General features: G+C 26.1%; 2 protein-coding genes across 3 annotated transcripts; one reads left to right on the forward strand and one right to left on the reverse strand.

Moving 5' to 3' along the window:
* The first annotated feature begins 636 nt into the window (after positions 1-636).
* LOC114128662 (sodium channel protein Nach-like) lies at positions 637-10,304 on the forward strand. Its single transcript, XM_027993269.2, has 10 exons — positions 637-1,897; positions 2,614-2,814; positions 3,381-3,537; positions 3,621-3,766; positions 3,891-3,996; positions 5,003-5,279; positions 9,002-9,055; positions 9,675-9,759; positions 9,838-9,935; positions 10,003-10,304. The coding sequence occupies exons 1-10, from the start codon at positions 1,743-1,745 to the stop codon at positions 10,269-10,271; spliced, it is 1,548 nt and encodes a 515-aa protein (XP_027849070.2). The 5' UTR covers positions 637-1,742; the 3' UTR covers positions 10,272-10,304.
* A 5-nt stretch (positions 10,305-10,309) lies between these two features.
* Positions 10,310-19,574, reverse strand: LOC114126651 (uncharacterized). Of its 2 annotated transcripts, XM_027990682.2 has the most exons (28): positions 19,302-19,574; positions 19,074-19,204; positions 18,723-18,891; positions 18,488-18,635; positions 18,311-18,417; positions 18,090-18,241; positions 17,838-18,019; positions 17,532-17,699; positions 17,374-17,463; positions 17,148-17,314; positions 16,895-17,069; positions 16,220-16,431; positions 15,965-16,143; positions 15,361-15,494; positions 15,182-15,289; positions 14,591-14,959; positions 14,284-14,535; positions 14,036-14,224; positions 13,641-13,760; positions 13,476-13,577; positions 13,145-13,414; positions 12,884-13,072; positions 12,648-12,803; positions 12,225-12,590; positions 12,064-12,170; positions 11,074-11,213; positions 10,829-10,995; positions 10,310-10,767 (listed from the first exon to the last, which is right to left on the reverse strand). In XM_027990682.2, exons 1-28 carry the CDS (start codon positions 19,415-19,417, stop codon positions 10,549-10,551), a joined length of 4,884 nt encoding a protein of 1,627 aa, XP_027846483.2. In that variant the 5' UTR covers positions 19,418-19,574; the 3' UTR covers positions 10,310-10,548. The 2 variants fall into 2 exon arrangements, with proteins under 2 accessions (XP_027846483.2, XP_050053431.1); XM_050197474.1 differs by lacking the exons at positions 18,723-18,891; positions 19,074-19,204; positions 19,302-19,574 and having other exon boundaries at positions 18,311-18,413; positions 18,488-18,616.
* Positions 19,575-20,667: the final 1,093 nt, after the last annotated feature.

Genomic DNA, 20,667 nt, shown 5'->3' on the forward strand with positions numbered 1-20,667 from the left:
AGTTTAATTTTGGAACACACGACTCACTGCTGTATATTACACCCGCGTCCCTTCCACCGATACCGAAAACGATGAAAAGAAATATAATTTGAAAAAAAATCTTCGTATACATTAGGTATACAGTACGCACTTACGCCTCCGTCGTTAAAGTCGCCTTTTGCCAAACTGTACACAAAATAATAAATATCAGCCTTTACGTGAAAAAACAATTACAAAAAAAAGACGGAAAAATAAACAAATTAAACAAATTCTATATTTGTTTTTATACGTCCAAGGACTAGCGTTGACGCGTTTTGCAGTGGGGGAGTGATTCTAATTATAGAGTGAAGGGATTGGAGACAGGCATAACGAATGAACGTGATGGCTCAAATATACAGTGACGTATGTTAATAATATTCAACTGTGTGATACTACAATTTTTAGAGAAAAAAAGTGTAGTTAAATATTAATTAACCAATAAACTATTTTTTTTTCACTGAATAAATAAAAAAAAATTATTTTTATCAATTACAAAAACTATAAAATTAACATTTTATTAATTTTAATCAACTATTAAACATTACTATGATTTTATTTATTTTATTTAAAAAAAAACAATAATTGTTTAGTATTAAAATTTTAAAAGTATATGTTATATCTATATAGAAAATATCAACAAATAAGGTTAGGTCAATGTCAACCATACTAACATTGGTACTCTTTTGAAAATTGACCTCAAAATTCTAAAGAATAATGAATGCAAATATCTAATTCCAAAAAAAATCTATAAGTATGTCTTAAAACACCAAATATAGTGTTATAAAATTGTTAACAAATTGTATTGTTCATTCTTTAACCAACATTTATTATCTGATATAAAACTTAATAAATTATAATAGGTTATTAGAAGCTAAATAGACAATAGTTCATATTCCCTTATTCATTTAAAATTGTATGTTGTGAACTGTGAATGAAATGAATGTATGAATGACATGCTTGTGTAGTGTGAACGAGCACCTGTGCGAAATAAATATACAATAAAAAAAATGTTTTTTAAAAAATAGAATCAACAATTTAAAAAAAATTATAAATAATTTCAAACTTTTTTATTTAAAAACAAAATAATGCCTGGAAAAATAAAAATAATAATTTTATACATCTGCTATTAGTGCTTCTACGTCATATTGAATGACTCATAATTTGGTTTGCAAAATTTTTGGCTAAAAAAAATTTATGACACTAACTGTAATATTTTTACGTCTGTATATTATAGTATACATATACAATATATCTTAATCTAAAGTTTAATACACAAAAACCTTGTATTGAATTCTAACAAACTTCTTTTGATTATTTTTTTCAAATCATGATGATTTGTTGAGTTAAAATTTAAAACTTAATATAATAAGCCCTTAAATATAATATAGGTTTTTTTTCATAAGCAATTTTCATTGTCATTATACTTAACTATTTTAGGTTAACTAGGAGATAATAATAATAATAAAAATATGCTTATAATATAGCCATAATTCTTATCAATGCCAATATCATCATATACCTACTCTAATAAATCAATAACAAAGTATAGGTGCTTTGTCAAACACCAATAATTTGAGCATATATTTTGTACACGCCAGATTGACAAAGATAATTTGCTGGCGTTTTCAAAGCCATTATTATATCTAATACTCACAGTAATAAATACAGTCGAAATGCTTGAACGTTTCAATGTATAATGAACTGTTGGAGAAACAACTTTAAAAATGTTTGACGGTTTGAATAACATAGAAAAAGTCGACAAATCGAAAACAAAGCTATTGAAGACCAGCATGCGTCTCCAGTTCAGTGAATTTTTCAACCACAGTACATTACACGGCGTTAGATATATAGCACAAAGTGATCGGCCACTTCACGAACGGTATTTAAATTAATTTTATTGATTTTATACTTGTCTCTAAAATTATCCAATATCAAAATATGAATGAATTAATTGTATATATAAGTTATTGATATACATCCTAGACAGATACGATCAGTAAAATATTTATAAATACCCATACCTACGTTAAGCAACTACATATTTGAGAAAATTTTTATTCTTTATTGTTAAGTATACCATATGTGACATTTGAAAAACATACTAGAGAGTGTAGAAATTTGAGTATTTTCAATAAGAATGCAAATTTAAGAAATTGGTATCGATAAAGTAAAATTACATCGTTAATATATGGGTAAACTGGTGAATCATACATACATTTTCTCTTGATACCTCCACCGTGTTTTCTGATGTTAGGAATAAAAAAGTCCTCTAAATATTGCAAGAAGAGCTATTGTATCCCTCATCTGATTTTCATTCCCAAATGCCACCTATACCTGACGCCATAAATTTACATGATACGTTTTCTAACCATATATAATTATTATATAATATCACTTATATCAACAACTTTCATTTATTTTTAATTTTATGATTCAATCTAAAACAGTAAAACATAAACAACTATGACCATATTGTGTGTTGTAGACTAAAAAAAAACAAAAAAACAAAAACATAAAAAAAAAATGGTAAAATAATTATATTTTAAAAGGAAATATTTGTTTTTAAGTCATAATATATATTTTATATACCTACAGATTCATGTGGTTTAGTTTCTTATCCGTGGGAATCGTTGTGACTTCTATCATTATAATATCGCTTTGGGAGAAGTTCCAAACAAGTCCAACCATCACTGGTTTAGATACAGATTTCCACAGTTGGGATGTACAATTTCCAGCTATAACAGTATGTCCTAAACGACCAACTTCTGATGAAAAAGTGTGGGAGTACGTTACGAGGTGAGCAGATTTTTGTAATACAACGCAAATATTTTTATGATTAATACTTTTTTATTTAGCTCACAGAAATGTTATGTCTCTAAGGCCCTATATGGCTGTACATTATTATACATGAGAATATTTTATCAATTATCTGATTAATTGCAACGATACATCATCGATTTATGTACCATCGTTAAACATAATATAATAGTTACAAATTACATTTTACAGATCGCCAAATTCGATATTTTTCTGTAATTAATTACTTTAAGTAAAACAAATCAATCATAGTTAATACATTTTAAATACCCTATACGACTATACGTAATTAATATATATTTAAATTGTTCTACATTAAAAAAAACTGAATATTATAAAAAAATATAGAGAAACATTTTAGCTCTTGACACTGTTAATAAAAAATTATATGAGTTTTGATATTATTTGTCCCGTAATTATTTAAAATACAGAATAGTAATTCTTATTATTATCAAATATCAATAAGTCTCATTACTTTTGCTATACATGACAAAATTTATTAATTGTTATTGTCGTATTATATAATTTTAAACATATTACTTTAGTGTATACGACAATAACACGGATAATGAACGTGCAGAAATATTTTTCAAATTTATTAACGAAGTAGCGTCGTTCTCGTACGAAAATGTTCAAATGTTTAATCAATTTTCTGAATACAATTGGCTACCAAAGGATAAATTTAAAGATTTAGCTTATCAAGTAATATTTTTTTTTATATTATTGTCTACTGACTACTAGAATACTAGATATATTTAATAACTACTAAAATGCTTGACATATAGGTAGTATATCATTGCGAAGACTTACTATACGATTGTACATTCAAAGGCGAACCATACAATTGTTGTTTAGGATTTGAGCCGGTGTTTACAGAATACGGTTTTTGTTATAGTTTCAATGCTAAACACGTAGTACCGGATTGGCCATGGTGATTCAAATAATGCTATCCATCACAATTGACATTTTGCACAATATCTAAATTTTATACAATTTATAAAAATATAATATCAGCTGTAAACACCATTGAATTTATTTTATTTATCGGTTCATAGGATGCCCGAAAATTATTCAAAGGCTAATATAGAATACGTCTACGAAACAGATAATAAATTGACTATTACATTTAATATGGATAATGTACCTAAAAACCCATTAAAGGTAAGAAGTTTAATATTATACACAAATACATAATGACACGAAGAACATAAACTATATTAAAGCACCAATGTAAACTCCTCTAAAATATTGTAAATTTCCATTACAATATTTTGGTATCGTATTACACTTATATTAATTCTACTGAAAGAGGTAATAGTGATAATTTAAATATTAAATTGAATTTATATTTTATACGATTTATAATTCACTTTTATTTAATCTTCAATAAATAATAATAATCAAAAAATTGTAACAATTATGCATGCACAACAAACAATTAATAAATTTCATTAAATAAAAACAGTTACACTTTATAACAATAAAATATACAAATTTCATTAAATAATTTACAATAAAATGATGAAGAAAATTAATTTTTCTAAGTATAAAATATGAATAAAGAAATATAAATGGGATTAAAAATACAAATATTTTTGGACGATAACTAGAATCACCTTCAAGTGGTGTCCTCTGGATAATACTAAATAGTACTACATTTTTTAAGATAGTCAAATGATTTTAGGAAAATTTTAAGTTATCATACGCATAATATGGTAACAAAATATTTTTAGGGGAATTAATTATATAGTTTTTTAAGGAAATATACTTATGTGCCTGTTTCTACATTACATACGACTTATTTATCTTCACTTAAACGTATTTAGATAAACTTATCGAGTAGATGAGATACAACTATTGGCTATTACTTATTAGTAGATTCAGGAATATAGTTTTGGTGTGAATCTGGGATTTTTTTTTTATTTCAAATTTCTATTTTGGTTTTATTTAATGCTTATTTGATAATTTATAATACTATAAATACAAAACAAACGTTCTCATCACAAGAAAGGAAGGTGATCCATTCATCATATACCCTTCAAGTACATTAGACAATACTATATGTCAATATGTCCTTCCATTAATACTTTAACATATAGGTATTAAGTATTTAAGTATTCCTTTATACTATAAGCTCCCTGTAATTTTATTATTAATGATGCAACAGGTTTTCATACACAGCAAAGACGACATGTTAATCGTGGATTCGTTACCGCAACATCTGTGGACCAGGAGAATAGCGAAAATATTTTTTAATAGTAAACAAACATACACCACTGAAGGCGCTCGACAGTTAAAGATAAAACAGAGGAAATGCGTTTTTCCAGACGAGATATCGTTAGTGACGGACTCCAATTATACGTTTAGTGCTTGCATGATTCAATGCCGAATGGATACCAGCAGGAAACTATGCGGATGTGTCTCTTGGTTTTACAAATCTATCGGTAAATATATTAATTTTTTTAAATAGTACCATATATTTAATCTTACTGAATTATAATGCGACCAGGAAATGTCAACAGCTGCAATAATCTATAGGATAGTTTTCTACAATTGTTCAATAGGGTGATAAAAATTGGGCGATGTTTGTGTACTTAATTCATCATCTTCCCCAATAAATAATCTAAGCCTGCAATAGGTCTAGTTCATAATGAAAAATTGTGTATTTATCAAATATCAATATACTTTGAGGACCTGAGGTCTTCATAATTATTTCATTCAGTTATAATCAACAGGATTAAACAGTACTTATATACATATTTACAACCGATATTAATTAATACATACATATAGGTATATAAAGTCAATATGATCACAAATTATACTTATTAAATAAATAAGGATTACATTTTGAAAAATCATGAACTTACTATAAAATATTTTATTGGAGATATTATTTCTAATTTTACATTTATAAAAATTGAATATTTGTGCCCCACATAACTATAAAAAATATTAAAACTATTTAGATACTACTGTATTTATGTATTATTTTACCTACCAATATATTTTAAGGCTAACTTATTGTTGTTTTATATTAGCTTCAATGTGTGTCAGTAATATTTTATAAATTTCATTAATCATGTAGCGTATGCAGAATTCATTTATGGGGGAGGGGGGGGTCATCATCATCATATATATATTATATATATGTTCTTAATATAATGTTTCATAAAAGAAATCATTATACATATTATATTATTTACTTATGATTAAACCTCTAATCCCCCCTTTGGTACGCCACTGTTATTAATACGTCAAATGCCTATGTAATATATTTTAATTTCTAAACATATCTATTCTACATTATGCACTTATCACTTAGCCAATTTCAGGATATACGCATAATATATTATATCCGAGTAAATTTGTTTGACATATATAAAAAGGTAATTTATGCTCAGTTAACTAATCCCCATTAATAACACTGAAATATCCGTTCTAAGAAACTGGTCTAATTTTGGCCCTGATAGGCCAGACTGTAGTAAACCATATACAAATTAATCCTGTAATAAAAGTTAGAACATCAGCAGTTAGTACTACGCGATGCGAGTTTATTATTTAATACCTATACTATTTAGCATTTAGTTTTGCTACTTCTATGGCTTTATCCCTAGTTTCTACGACTTATACAACCACAAACCTGATACCGATTTCAGATTCAATTTTCTAACAATTTAATAAATAAATAAATTCTTAATTGTCACAAGACCTAGTTGGAAAAATAAAGTAGGCACTTTCTTGTTCCAATTGATATGATATATTATAATCTAATATTCTAATGTATCATGTACCTACACGAAATATAAAATGTAATGGTATTAAAATACAATTCTATTTTTATCTTATAATCTTTTTATCTATATGATGTCTAATAGTTTCAGACATTTAGATGAGATATTATTTGAAAATGTATGTAACTTTAACTCCTGTCAATTGTTTTTTTTTACTATTATTATTTATTTATTTATTTTTTGATTATAGACATCTGTTAAGACGTACATATATATGAATATACAATACACATCTTTGGTTTTTAGCTTACTACGGTTGAAACTTAATAAATATAAAACAAACAAATAATAATACCGTCAATAGTGTCAATAGTAGTTAAGGGTTTGTTAGCCTTGTAAGTTGTAGTCGAGACATATTTGCTTCGACATCTGCTACTAAAACCACGTTTAAATTATTAATTTTTATTGATTATTTTGTATGAATCATTTGCAGTGAATAAAAGTTGAACACTACTTAACTTTAATACGGATGATTACTTTTTAGATGATTTCATGTTTACACTAATCTTTTATCATTCATTGTGGAGTATGAACATTTTACATTGGACAACTTGCATGATCATCAAAAGTAAACTATGTCCTTTAACACAACGTATAATGTATAGCTTTTAAATAATGTTGTAAATCGTTATACATATTATATACCAAAACACCAAGTACTTACCTTTCTAATTGTATATTACAATTAAATATTATTTTTATTAGAAATAATTAGGTATAATTCAATAATCAAACCAGTATAGCGTTTTCTACTATAAGCTGCAGAGATAAACTAGGTATAAATTAATATATAATAAATTCCAATAATTATTTTTCCGTCGATCACAACAATAAAGTGTCAACCAGAATCTTTGATATCCAAAATACTAAGAAGATTTCCTTTTAAAAGATAATAAAAATAATGTAAATCATCGTAAAATCAATACTACATTCATGATTCAATCGCTCCACTCAGAATCTAAAAAAGTAAAAATTAAAACATTATTATTGGTTGTTTATATGACTTAAAAGTAGAATTAGTTAAATTACCCATTAATTTGTTCTGGGCTTATTAAAATTATATTATAATCTATCAATCTAGCAACTCTCTCTGTATGACTGTATATATATATATTTATATAGTGTACGTTTGTATGGGCGACTTGTATAAGCATAGAAACTACTGAACCAATTTATTTCGTTTTTAACCATTTTAGATTGTTATACGTAAGGTATAGCTGATTCATAAAATCAGTTTTTCTTCACGAAAATCGAATAAAGTTTTATTTTAATAATAAAGGGTATCTACTGGTTACAGAAATAAAATTTAAAAAAAAATGGTTTAGCTAGCCTGTACTTGTATTTCTATATGAGATTTGTTTTTAATAAAATAATATTTAATTAATTTTTTGTTATTTAAATGTACAACAAAAGGTAATATTAATAATTTGTAGTTTTTAGACTGGCCAACTAATAATTGACCAATTGTTCACAATAGTTTCAAAGATTGTTTTTACTTTTTAGAGATATCAAGAAGTTTAAAATGTAGTTTGAACCAAGTTTTAAACTTAAAGATTGCTATCTTGGTCAAATTAGATCACAAAGCGAAATACACCGATGTTGACTTACCCGTATGCAGGGCCGAATTAAGGTTTTCGCAGCCCATGGTTGGAAATAAATTTACATCATTTTTGAGTCAAGACGATCATAAAAATTTGCTATTTCGTTTCAATCTTTAAAATGTGTCACCTTAGACTATAGCCTATAAACAGCCTAAGCGGTAATACGGTTCTGCCCGTATAGCCGTACATAATTAGCTACCATCACTAAAACAGAAATACTTCTATACACAATTAGGTACCTACCTATACGGTATTATAATTATAGTACCATAGTTTATGTTTGTTCATTTTTTCCAAGATAAAGTCTGGTTATATAGCTAAACTAGCTGTATTTATATAGGTATTAGAGTAAAAAGAGTAAAGAATATATTAGTTAACGAGTTAAATACTCGTCCGAATTTAAATTTGCATGTATAAAATTATTTCAAAAAATATTCTGTTCAAAATATAAAATTAAAAATGTATGTTGTCATTTAAAATAGTAAAAAACTTTAAAAATACATGTATAGGTAGCGATCAAAATTATATATTTTTTTAAAATATAATTTTATTTTAACTGTAAATTATATAAACATAACTATATTTTCTTTAAACATTAATCGATTCTGAAATAACAAGTGTTCAATCATAAAAAAATTACTACGTGTATTTCCCTGCATTATAATTTTAATTATTTTAAATTTATATCAGACACGTTTTGAAGTTTTTAGTTTTTTTCTCAAATAATCTGCATATTATAATTTCAATTTTCTCTTAATACTATTGTTTCAGATGGATATAAATATTGCAATTTGGACGGACTTAAGTGTATTGGTAAAAATCTTAGTACGTATTTACAGTTAACTACCTACCTATTTAATATTGTGTAGATTGTATCGATGGTTTTATACTTGTGTATATACTTAGTACAGTAAAACTTAGTGACTTTTTCACAACAATCTAAAAACATTAAATCCAAATTAAAATAATCAGAATCATTAATTAAGAGGATGTCGTACCTGCATGTGTTGTCTCCGTATTACAGATTACTAATACATTATCTGATTATCATATCAAAATATACATTTAGTAAGTAATTTCAATTTTGTGTGTTTTGCTTAAATATTAGGAATTAAATGAACTATTATTAAACTTAAAACTAGAAACATTATTTATTTTTTAAGCATGTCATGGATAGGTAAATAAAATATTAATACCTATCTAAAAAAGTCTTAATATTCACTTAAAAATTGAAATACCGTAGGAAACCGATGAGAAAACAAGTATTATGCACTTATCTTTAAGTTAAATAGTACGTAATTTCATTCAAATATTTATTATACTAAATATACATAATTGGAACTGTTGAACGTATATTTTGGTATAGTATACGTAAAAACGAAAATAACATAAAGGGTATGATATTCTCTTAATAAAATTTATTGATTTAATCAATATGTTTTAGAACAAATATTAAACGGACTTGCCTGTCCATGTGAATTGGGTTGTATGAACACAGTTTACGAAGTAGAAAAACTTCAGGATGCTCAGTATGTTGCTAGTTGATATATGATAATATAATGTAAATTATAATTAATGAAAGTGCTAGACTAAACAATTATTATTAGGTCTGATCAGTTCGATGAACCTCTAGAAATAAGTTTTGTATCATGGCCAATGGTAAGGTACAGAAGAGAAGTATTATTTGGTTGGGTAGATTTGTTAGGTTAGTAATAATCTCATACTTATTGTTAAACAAATATTAATTTACTATTATTTTACATTTTTTATAGTGGCTTTTGGTGGCATAGCAGGTCTATTTTTAGGTTTCAGTTTGTTGAGCGGAGTGGAAATTATATATTATTTTACACTAAGAGCATGTTGCATGGTGACAAATAATCCTGAAATATTAGAAGAACTAAGTCAAGAATATGATCAGAAAGATGAACCAGTTATAAATTTAGGGTTAAAACCATTATGGATAGTTGAAAATAAGGAAACTCCTGTAATAACTAAAAATCATGGAAAAAAGGAGGCATTTACTTTACCTTTTTTGCCTTAAATATCACTACAATAATTAATAAGTGCTACAAACAAAAATAGCTTAGAATTATTTTATTTTAGAATTATATATAATACATTAATGTATTATGTATATATATTATTTATCAATTACTATAACAAAAGCAAACATAAATAATTGCACAACAAAAATATTTTATCTAAATTTTAAACAAAGTATAAATTTTCTAAATTGGACTAGATCATTTCAATTGAAAACATTGATAAACACTAAATTAAAATACATAGTAAAATTTTAATAAATAATGATGTTAAAATTAATCTCTTTGAATAAGACTATTTATTTGTTCATATACACAATTTGGACAAGCCGAATTACTAATATCTTGAAGAACTGATTGAACAGCTGTAGCAGTATTGGGTAAATGATCTAAAGAAGCAACAACCTGTTGAGAATCTTTATTAAATTGTTCATTTGATAAATAGCGATGACCACAAGAATATGCCAATAATGTATTCCCCAAAACTTCTGTATCCTACAAAATAAATTTAAATTTATCAAAGACACAATCTATGAAATAAATTTATCATTTATACTTGAAATTCTAAGTGCATAAATGGTTGCAGTTGATCTGTATTAAGTATTTGTATTGAACGGTTTAGTAAATCTTCAGTTTTAGTTTCTGATACTGGTTCAATCCATGCAGAACCTGGTGAATTAGTAACAGTAGCTAATAACTGTATAAAGTCTCTTTGATCTTCAGCTATAAAAATAAATAAATGTTATGATATATCATAAATATATATTAGATATATATAATAAATAAAAATGATAAACAAACATTTGGTTTGTAAGTTTTTTGAAACAGATGAACATAGTTCCATACAAAACTTCACAGAAAAGCATCTTAAAATTTTTTTTGGGTCCATAATTTTTATATTAAATTCATTGAGGTCACAGGCTTTTGATACATCATTTTTACTGAAATTAATAAAAATGTAATTAAAAAAAAATAAATACACAGACATGTTACTGTGAATGTGAATGTTTGCAATTGGCGAATGTTGTCATATTGATTAAATTTGTGATGTAAGATATTCACTAATGAATATCAAGATTTATACAACCATATTGGTAAATGTTAGTAATGCCAATATTATTTAATCTAAAATAACGGAAGCTTCACAATTATAATACAGTATTTTACACTACCTATCTAGTATTAATGTAGTAAAAGATATTGTACAAGTTAATAATTTCGATATAACGTTTTATTACATTTCCAAACTACTCTTATTATATCTGAATAACCTCCATGTTATGCATCAAATTCAATAATTGATAGGTAAGGGTATACACGATGTAATTATAAAACAAAGTGCACCAAAAAAAAAGTATAGCTGTAGTCTATAGAATTGTTAGCACTTTATGTAGTAATAAATGTCATGATAGTTTGTCATGTTGTGATAAGTAAAATAATTTTTCTTGTTTTTTTAAAAATAATAATTTTTTGTACAGTGAAATCTAAATAATAATATTATTTAAATATAATATTGTTTGATAATATTAATAATAACAATAATTTGTTGATTTAACATATGTTGTTTCTATTTTATAATAGGTATAAGAGATATTCAACTTTAATACTATAATACTATTAATACTATAATAATATGTGTAAATACGTACTTATGTCAACATTAACCAAAATGTAATATGTCTATATTATTTTAATTTTTCAACTTTCACCTGGTGACTGTCATAAACCAATTGCGGACATTCACAGTAACTTATACATAATTTCTAAAAGAAACCAACTGCCATAACATACCATAATAACAAAATTCCTAATGAATGATTAAGTTGGTCCCATCGATCCATTAAGAACTGTTCCAATGCATCAACTGGGAAAGACTTAGTCAACCAGTATGTAAGATACTAAAACATAATTATAATAAATATTAGATTTAATTTTTTTTTTTTAATACATACTTCATGTAAAAATGAAACCAAATTATCTTTTAGAAGGAATTTGAAATAATAATCAAACATCTGAGAAAGTTTAGTAATTCCAGGCCATTCTTTTACAATAGTTTCTTCAGTGGCCATGCGTAATGCAAATGATTCTGGTAGAGAAGTTAATAGCTCCCCTTCCTCAAGATTAATAGTGAAGCCTTCAGATGGTGTAAGAGGAGTTGAAGCCCGCTCTTCATGACCACCTTCAATATTAAATCCAAACATTTCTCCGTAGTCTCTTGTTTCTACAAATGCTTCAAATTGATGAAACAATGCTATGGAAGGTTCATTATTTATCAATCGAATTTTGCTAATTGCTTGATGGTTTTTCATTTCAAGACACTAAAAATAAAATATTCTAAGTAATTATACTGGATAATTTTAATTCAACAAGTTTACCATTGATACAACAGAAGAAATATTATAATAAGGATAAAACCACTCTATTGCATACTGTAACAAATAATCTATACCATATAAACTGCTTAAACTATTCAAATTTTCAAGAAAACACTCAAATGAAGGTAGTCCAGGAAAATTAATACACCGTTTAACCTAGAAAACCAATTACATAAATAATTAATGAATGCTTTTAATATCAAATTAATGATCTAAATATAATAAATATAACTTACCTGAATTGAAAGTATATCTTTGATGTTGGAAAATGAAAATCTTAATTGTGGCAATACTATTTCAATTGGAGAGTCCAACTTATTTACAGTGCCATGCTGAATTTTAATTACTTTATTAGTTGATTTTATCATAACCATTTTACCGTCTAATAATGTCTTGGCTAAGTCTTCTTCTGGAATTTTACCTAACTAAAAAAAATATATTATAATTTATAATCAATACTTAAAAGTTTATTTAAAGAATAAATACTAAATACTAACTTGTCCTTCGTGATTACTACCCCAACCCCAAAGTTTATTAGCTGCATCTAAAGCTAATGTGAAATCAGCCCCACACCTAACTTCTTTTATTAATGAGCTGCTAGTTGATGATGAGTCTACTATAACTGAAGGTGGACCAACTAATGTTAAAGTTGGAACAAGTCTTTCACGTATACCTGACACTCCTAATTGTCCATCTAAATTAAGTCCCCAAGTGTATAATTTTCCTGCTGTACTAATAACAGCCGAATGGTGGCAGCCACAACACATCTAAACATTGAATCATTATATTATTATTATTTTATTTCAAAACTGTATAATTTAATTATACTTGAAAAATGTCTCCAGAAATATGAGATGTATCCACAAGTGTAGGACTTAAATGTAATAAGCCATCATCAGCAGTTAAGGCATCAATTTCTGTATCATCCCCCTTAAAACCAAAGCCATTTATATATTAATTAATAATAATAAAAATTATAAAAAATGAGCTTACTTGATCGCCTTCATTTAGTATAAGTTGATTTCTAGCTCGTTTTTGTGATTGTGCATGAAATCGAAGTACTTGTGGACTACTACCCCAAGTATATAAACGACCAACATCACTTAAAGCTAACTAAATGATTTAAAAAATAGATAATAATTAAAAATATTGATTGTTTATAATGATATTGTATCTTATTGTTTATACAAATATAACTAAACTATTACATTCAACATTTATAAATATATTATATTATATTATATTTATTATACAATTATTGATTTTGTAAAATACTTGATGTCACTTCGGAATACATAAATAATTTCTTTAGCTTAAGATAAAAATTATTTTTTTAATTTTAATATTATTTTTGTTATTTCTACTATAATATTTTGAGTTATACTTACATTATGAAAATAAGCAGTATAAATAGACTTAATTGGTTCAGGGAGTCCATATACTGGAACTGGACTAGTAATTTTAGTTGTGCTACCATTACCTAACTGACCAAATGAACCAGAACCAAAAGTGAACACTTTTCCATTGTTTGTAAGAATAATACTATGTGAATAACCTCCATATGCACTAATTATATTCTAAAAATATTTCATCTTCAATTAAATTAATCTATTTTATTTTTAATGAATAAAATTACTTCATTTTCTAACGCTTTCAATAGTTTTGGTTTTTCACAATCATCAATAGCTCCATGACCTAGTTGACCATAAACACCCCAACCCCACGTCCACAATTTTCCACTTGCAGAAATGGCTAAAGAATGATATTGGCCAGCCGAAACACTTACAATCAACTCATTTGATAAGCTATCTACTAACATTGGATATGGAGCTTGACCACGACGACCAGTACCCAATTGCCCATAATGATTTGATCCCCAAGAATAAACCTATGTAATTTATAATTTAGTTATAAAATATTTTAGTATTTAAAATAACACTTACTCCATTTGTAGTTAGAGCTAATGAATGATTTCGACCACATGCTACTTGAATAACTTCAACACGTATGTAAACAAACCAAGAAACTGGATTTGGAGTAGTAGTTTTAGTCATATGTGGTCCAACGCCCAAACAACCATATGATGAATGTCCCCAAGTATACAGTTTATGGTTACGTATATGAGCTGCATGAGCCCATCCAGCTCCAAGACTAGACTTGTGTTCTACCTCATTTTCAAAATTAGAGACATTAGAAATAGATTGGTGAGAATATGATACAGATTCTATAAAATTATCTGAATATTGATTTGAAGATAGTCTGGATATAATCATTAAGTAAGTGGTTAACCATTCTTTAATAGAATAATTCAGCTGAAAAAATATTTGGTAACATAAATTGCAAATAATTAAAAATAACTGATTTAATTTGTTAAAGTATAATTGTTTATATTCAATTTTCAAACTATAGAAAGATTGAACATTTAGACTGTTTTATAAGCTTCAACATTATTAATGTACTCAAACAGCTAAACAGCTTTTAAATAGTAAATTAATACTAAATTTATTAAAATAAAATTGATAAAATTGACTTACATTATTATCTTGTTCAGATATAGACTCGGTTTCACTTTTAAATTGGAATACCTTGCGTAAAATTGGTCGCAAAGCGGGGTTGGTTGGGTCATAAAGTATTTTAAGTTTCTAAAGTGGATACAACAATGTTAAATAAAATTATGTGTCATGTATTGTAATGTACCTTTGTCAAAACTTACCAAAAGAACATCTTGAGAAACATTATGTAAATTTGCCTGTACAAACTTAGAATGAAGTGTTGTAAATTTATTACAAGCAACTAATACTTCTGTAAAAATTGATTCAGACACTAAATCCCAAAATCCTTCGGTTACTAAAACAACAGTTTATTTTTAAAAATATAAAAAAATATTTTAGGTTCAATTAGTGAATACTAGAAATTAATTTTTTTTTATTAAAAACTTTGATTACATAAACCATAATTTCTTTATTATAGTATAAAGTAAAATTGTAATATTAATGAAAAATTTTCACACTCAATTTGGAGTTAAAATTACAATTAATTACCATTAACTTTAATTACTATAATATGATTAGGTATATCTTAAGAATAAATATAAATGATGTGAATTTATGGTCAAGATGATTTTGTTCACCAAATCATTATTAACAATTGTAATTCTATAAAAATTTCGTCAACAAATAGAAATATTTAGAAAAATGTAGTATTAACATCTATCAATTATTTTTAGTATGTTAACCATGGCAGTCACCACAGGTCATAAAAAGAAAATTTTAAACATTACACTAAAATTCTTTAATATTTTGAAAAAAATTACTTACAGTGCAGGAATTGACTATCAGTAGATTGTTGGCTCATTAAGCTGACTAAAACTGTAATAACTTCATTGTGTAATCCTCTTTCAACTGCTAAAAATCTTAACACATTGCATAAACGACTTTGACCAACTATATTAACACATAAAACTTCATCGTAATGATTGTTCTCTGATAATAAACGCCTAAATCATAAAGATAATGTTTTTTAATTAAAAATAAAAAAATTGAGATAATTCAATATAATATATGTCTATTTACAAAAATTTAGATTCGAGTCTTGTTTTTTCTCGGCTGGTAGCACGTAATAATTGCTCTGTATAGCTCATTACAGCTAAATTTGATATATGTAGCCTTTCTAAAGCAGTGAGATCTCTTGGATGTGCTTGTTCTAAAAGTGTACTAACAAAAAGAACAACTTTGTCTGTATTTCCAGAAGAAGCCAATCTAAGAACACGTTTTAATGGATTTGTCTGTAATATAAATGAATAGATTACACAAACATTTTTTAAACACAGTAAGAATTGGAATCATGGTTATGAATAATATATATCAACACTCATCAACCACTAAAATTTGAAAAAAAATATTGGTTAACTATATAAAATAGTTTACAGACAACTAAATTTTACAGTCATCAATATGAACTAAACAAGTTATAAACAGGTACAAACTAATAACTGCTTATATTCTATTCAGAATAATATTTCACTGAGCAGTGAATAAAAACAAGTGAAGTTGGTTCGTACTTATCCCACTATGAATAATAATCGTTCCTGGGCTACTGACAACTGTCACAAACTACTATCAATGGGATAATAATTGAGAGTAGCTTACAAACACTGAAGAGTATAACATCATTCAGGACCACATTTAATGTGAACAAAATAGTATAGTGCTTTTTTAAATTGAAGTATAAATTAATAATTTATTTACCTTTGATAATCGATAAAGTAGAGTAGCTTCTTCAAATTTTCTAGCACTAAGTTGTTGATCGGCAGCTCTTTCCAATATAGGTCGTATATCAACATCAAATGCTTCTGACAAATTATTTGCACGATCTAATGCACCAGCCATAATATTTTTAAATATTATCTCTTCTGGTTTAATACTAAAACAAAATTCAATGTAAATGCTTAAATTATTAAAAATTACATTAAATTATAAAAAAGCAATTTGTCATTTTCACCTTAAATTCAAAAAATATAATGTACAATTAGTAACAATTGCACACAATTCAGATACAGTATTATCTTTTCGGGTATGTTGTCTATCACACTTTTTTTTTTTATTAATTGTGGAACGATTTTTATTTTTGGGAGATATATTTTGAGAAACATCTAAACTTTCTTTTGTCTAAAAATACAAATATACATTAATTATAAAATCAACATAATAATTTAAGTAATTATTACTTTTCGTCCCAATACTCTAAACATATCCAATATTAATTCTCCATTATTAAAATTAAAAGTACCCAACAGACTTTTTCCTTTGTCATCTTCCTGCAAAATAATGTCAATAATACATTTTGTGCAAAATGATTATTGCAAAATGTTTAAAAATAAATTACCATATCATTTTTAAGTTGGCAAAGTTTAGATGAGAAAACACTCAACTTATTACCACCATTTTCAGAAGTAAATATAAACTGATCAGTATATAAAAATTTATCAATGTCTCCTCCTTTAAATAACTTGAACACTAAAGGTTGATTAGTGTTAAATCCAGAAGCGTGTACCTATAAATATGAAAATTTATGACATTCAATTTGTATAACAAAAATATTTTTAATTGAATTGTTAAAGAAAAATACATCTTTTTAATTCAATTATTTTTAATATTTATAATTTTCTTTATAAAATATTTTTTAGCTTACCAAAATATGATTAGAACAAAAGCTCACAATAGTTTGTTCACCACAATGACTTTGTACATTAGATTTCATGTCAACCACGCTAGCAATAGGTTCAGGTGATGGGCCAGTACTAGGACAAGAACATCCAGAAGTGATTGTATCAGATGAAAAACTTCGTTTTGGATGTTTTACTTCATTTGGCACTAATTATAAAATATAAAATATTTTACAACTAAACTTGACGTTAACCAAGAATAAATATACAATAAATACCATTTTGAACACAATTAATCACGGATCTTTGTTTTTTTGGTGCTGATAATTTTTCTATAAATAGTTGTCGTAATCCCAATAATCTAGCTCTTGTAGAAGGAAAATTTGATATAACAGGAACAATGGTATCCATATTCAATGCATTATTTGGCCTTAATTATATTATAAATATATAACAATAAATTATTTAAATCAAACAATAATTATCTAATAAGTCATACTTGGTTGTTTTATCATGTACACTATGTGGTTTGGGATTTAGCCAACAGTATCCAACATCTAAACTTTCAAGCAATAATTTTGAACGATCTCCATTACTACTGACTATCTAAGAAAAACATTACAATAATCATAAAAATTATATAAATAAAATATAATAAGTATTATACTACACTTACAATCAACCAAACTGTATTGGAACATGATTCGTTTAATATTTCCAGAGTTTTTATAGAACATTTTACACAAGTAGATCCAAGACAAGCTCCAGTACGGAGATTTACAAAAACAATTTCTCCTATATTTCCTCCAACAATACCAATATCACTAGAAATTATAATTAAACAATAATTATTAATTAATACCAAACATTATTTAAATACAAGTAAAGATGTATCATACAAATAAATTTACCTAGAATATGTTGGAACTATAGGAGTCCACCAAGTTATTGCAGTTGGATTTAATGAACTAGTAGGTTCCCCGGGAGCTGGTCTTATAATTTTTACCTTATTTCTTCGATCACCATCTCTTGGTTCAAAAATTTCACGAACAAACACCAAATATAAAGTACAATCAAACCCTAAAATATTATTAATATATAAACATGTAATATTAAACATATTCATCATTTATTTAGCAGCAGTTTTAAAAATGTTATCATCAAGCTATTAAATTTAAATTTGAAAGATATAAACTTCATTGAAGTTTACTGGCTATACGAATGAATATAGTTGAAACAGCATGAATGTACAATGTACTTACCACATACAAGTAGCTTTTCACTAGTAGATTTAAATGCCAAGGAAACAATTTTTTTCCCGTCATCTTTCGGCCAAGGCAACCATTTGAGAGATGGAGGAGCGTGGTCACAATAAAGTATGAGATCGTTACTACTGTAAACATAAAACCAAAATGAATGCTAAAAGGTTTTTATTCAATGAGCCACATTTCAATAATTTTATAAAATAATGAAAGTACTGAAAGGTTTACCTGAGTACCAGTGCAAAAATATTATTGTTATTCGTTTGAAAACTGACAGCATTCACTATATTGTCAACTCTCAGCAGCTGCTTTAAGCTTAATACGTCTCCGTACAAGCAAGTCATTTCAACAAATTCTAATATCGTTTATTCTTTCATCATTGATTATACATCTAAATATCGAACGTATAACTAAAAAGTTTTGGATTTAGATTTTAAAAAATATTCTATATTCGTGTACTTTTATATTGGTCTGTGTTTGAAACATTTAAAAAAATATAAAAATGTTATCCTTATCACTTATCAATATATGGTAAATACACACAAAATAAATCTCTTGTGGAATACAGTGTTATCATTTTGACCGGGTTATTTTGGCCATAGACATAAAATAATATGTCTATGATTTTGGCCTGCAGTCGACATGTTACGGTAACGAGAACATAGATATTAGATTTATATATATAGATAGTATATACATGGTAAAATAGAAAAAATCTGTGTATAATAATCGCACTATTATATTATAGTTTATTTTACTATTATTATAGTATTTTAGTAGTTATAGCACGGCTTTAGATAGGATGGTTGGAGTACGGTGCATTGAATTCACAGAGTAAGAATTAAAAAAAAAAATAAGATTAAAATAAAAAAAAAACTTATATTCTAGTCTTTATGGTTATAGCACAGAATAGGTTAAATTTATTATTAGATTAAATTTTTTTATTTAATTTAAATTCACCTATTGGCTATTCTGTGATAGTAGTTCGATCCACATTCCATAGATATATAATACAACATATTATTGTACATTTTATTGTTCTATGGTATTATATATCTGTGGTTCGATCTTAGATTATAATAACTAGTATAATATTATCAATGATCTAAGAGTTCGATTTTGTTGTTATTTATCATAGTTTGACGTTTCGATTAGACTGCAAACATTTATAGATAATAAATAATAATATAATGTTAATAATGTTATTCATTATTCAATAATCAATATTATTCATTATTTCTGTGGACTAGATAGACTGTATAGTTTGGTTACAAATTTTAAATTGTCAATTATTGAAACAGAGTAACGTTCCTGACATTGTTATAATATTTGTAGATAATTTAGCTGATTACTAAATTTACTGAATCCTCTTATTGTATTTGTATTTATATTAATTAAAGTGGGTCGAAAAACATATAATACAACATTAACAGTATCTGAGAGTATCTATAAGAGATGTACTACAACAATATGTATACTCATTATTAATATGGAAGAAACTCTTTCATGATATTTAATTTGATGAGAACACCTCTTAGCAATCTTAACAATATATTTTTATGCACTAATTAATAATTTATTATATAAACTAAAA

Source organism: Aphis gossypii, chromosome 1, assembly GCF_020184175.1.
Source record: "Aphis gossypii isolate Hap1 chromosome 1, ASM2018417v2, whole genome shotgun sequence".
Taxonomy (NCBI): domain Eukaryota; kingdom Metazoa; phylum Arthropoda; class Insecta; order Hemiptera; family Aphididae; genus Aphis; species Aphis gossypii.

What these genes read in the sequence shown, in the direction of transcription:
- LOC114128662 (XM_027993269.2), top strand. Translation starts at nt 1,743, where the DNA reads ATGTTTGACGGTTTGAATAACATAGAAAAAGTCGACAAATCGAAAACA. An exon ending in GTAGTACCGGATTGGCCATG is followed by an intron (nt 3,767 to 3,890) that starts GTGATTCAAATA and finishes ATCGGTTCATAG; the next exon opens with GATGCCCGAAAATTATTCAA. An exon ending in TTGGTTTTACAAATCTATCG is followed by an intron (nt 5,280 to 9,001) that starts GTAAATATATTA and finishes CTATTGTTTCAG; the next exon opens with ATGGATATAAATATTGCAAT.
- LOC114126651 (XM_027990682.2), bottom strand. Translation starts at nt 19,417, where the DNA reads ATGACTTGCTTGTACGGAGACGTATTAAGCTTAAAGCAGCTGCTGAGA. An exon ending in ATAGTTCCAACATATTCTAG is followed by an intron (nt 18,636 to 18,722) that starts GTAAATTTATTT and finishes TATAATTTCTAG; the next exon opens with TGATATTGGTATTGTTGGAG. An exon ending in TACTTTATCGATTATCAAAG is followed by an intron (nt 16,432 to 16,894) that starts GTAAATAAATTA and finishes TTTATATTACAG; the next exon opens with ACAAATCCATTAAAACGTGT.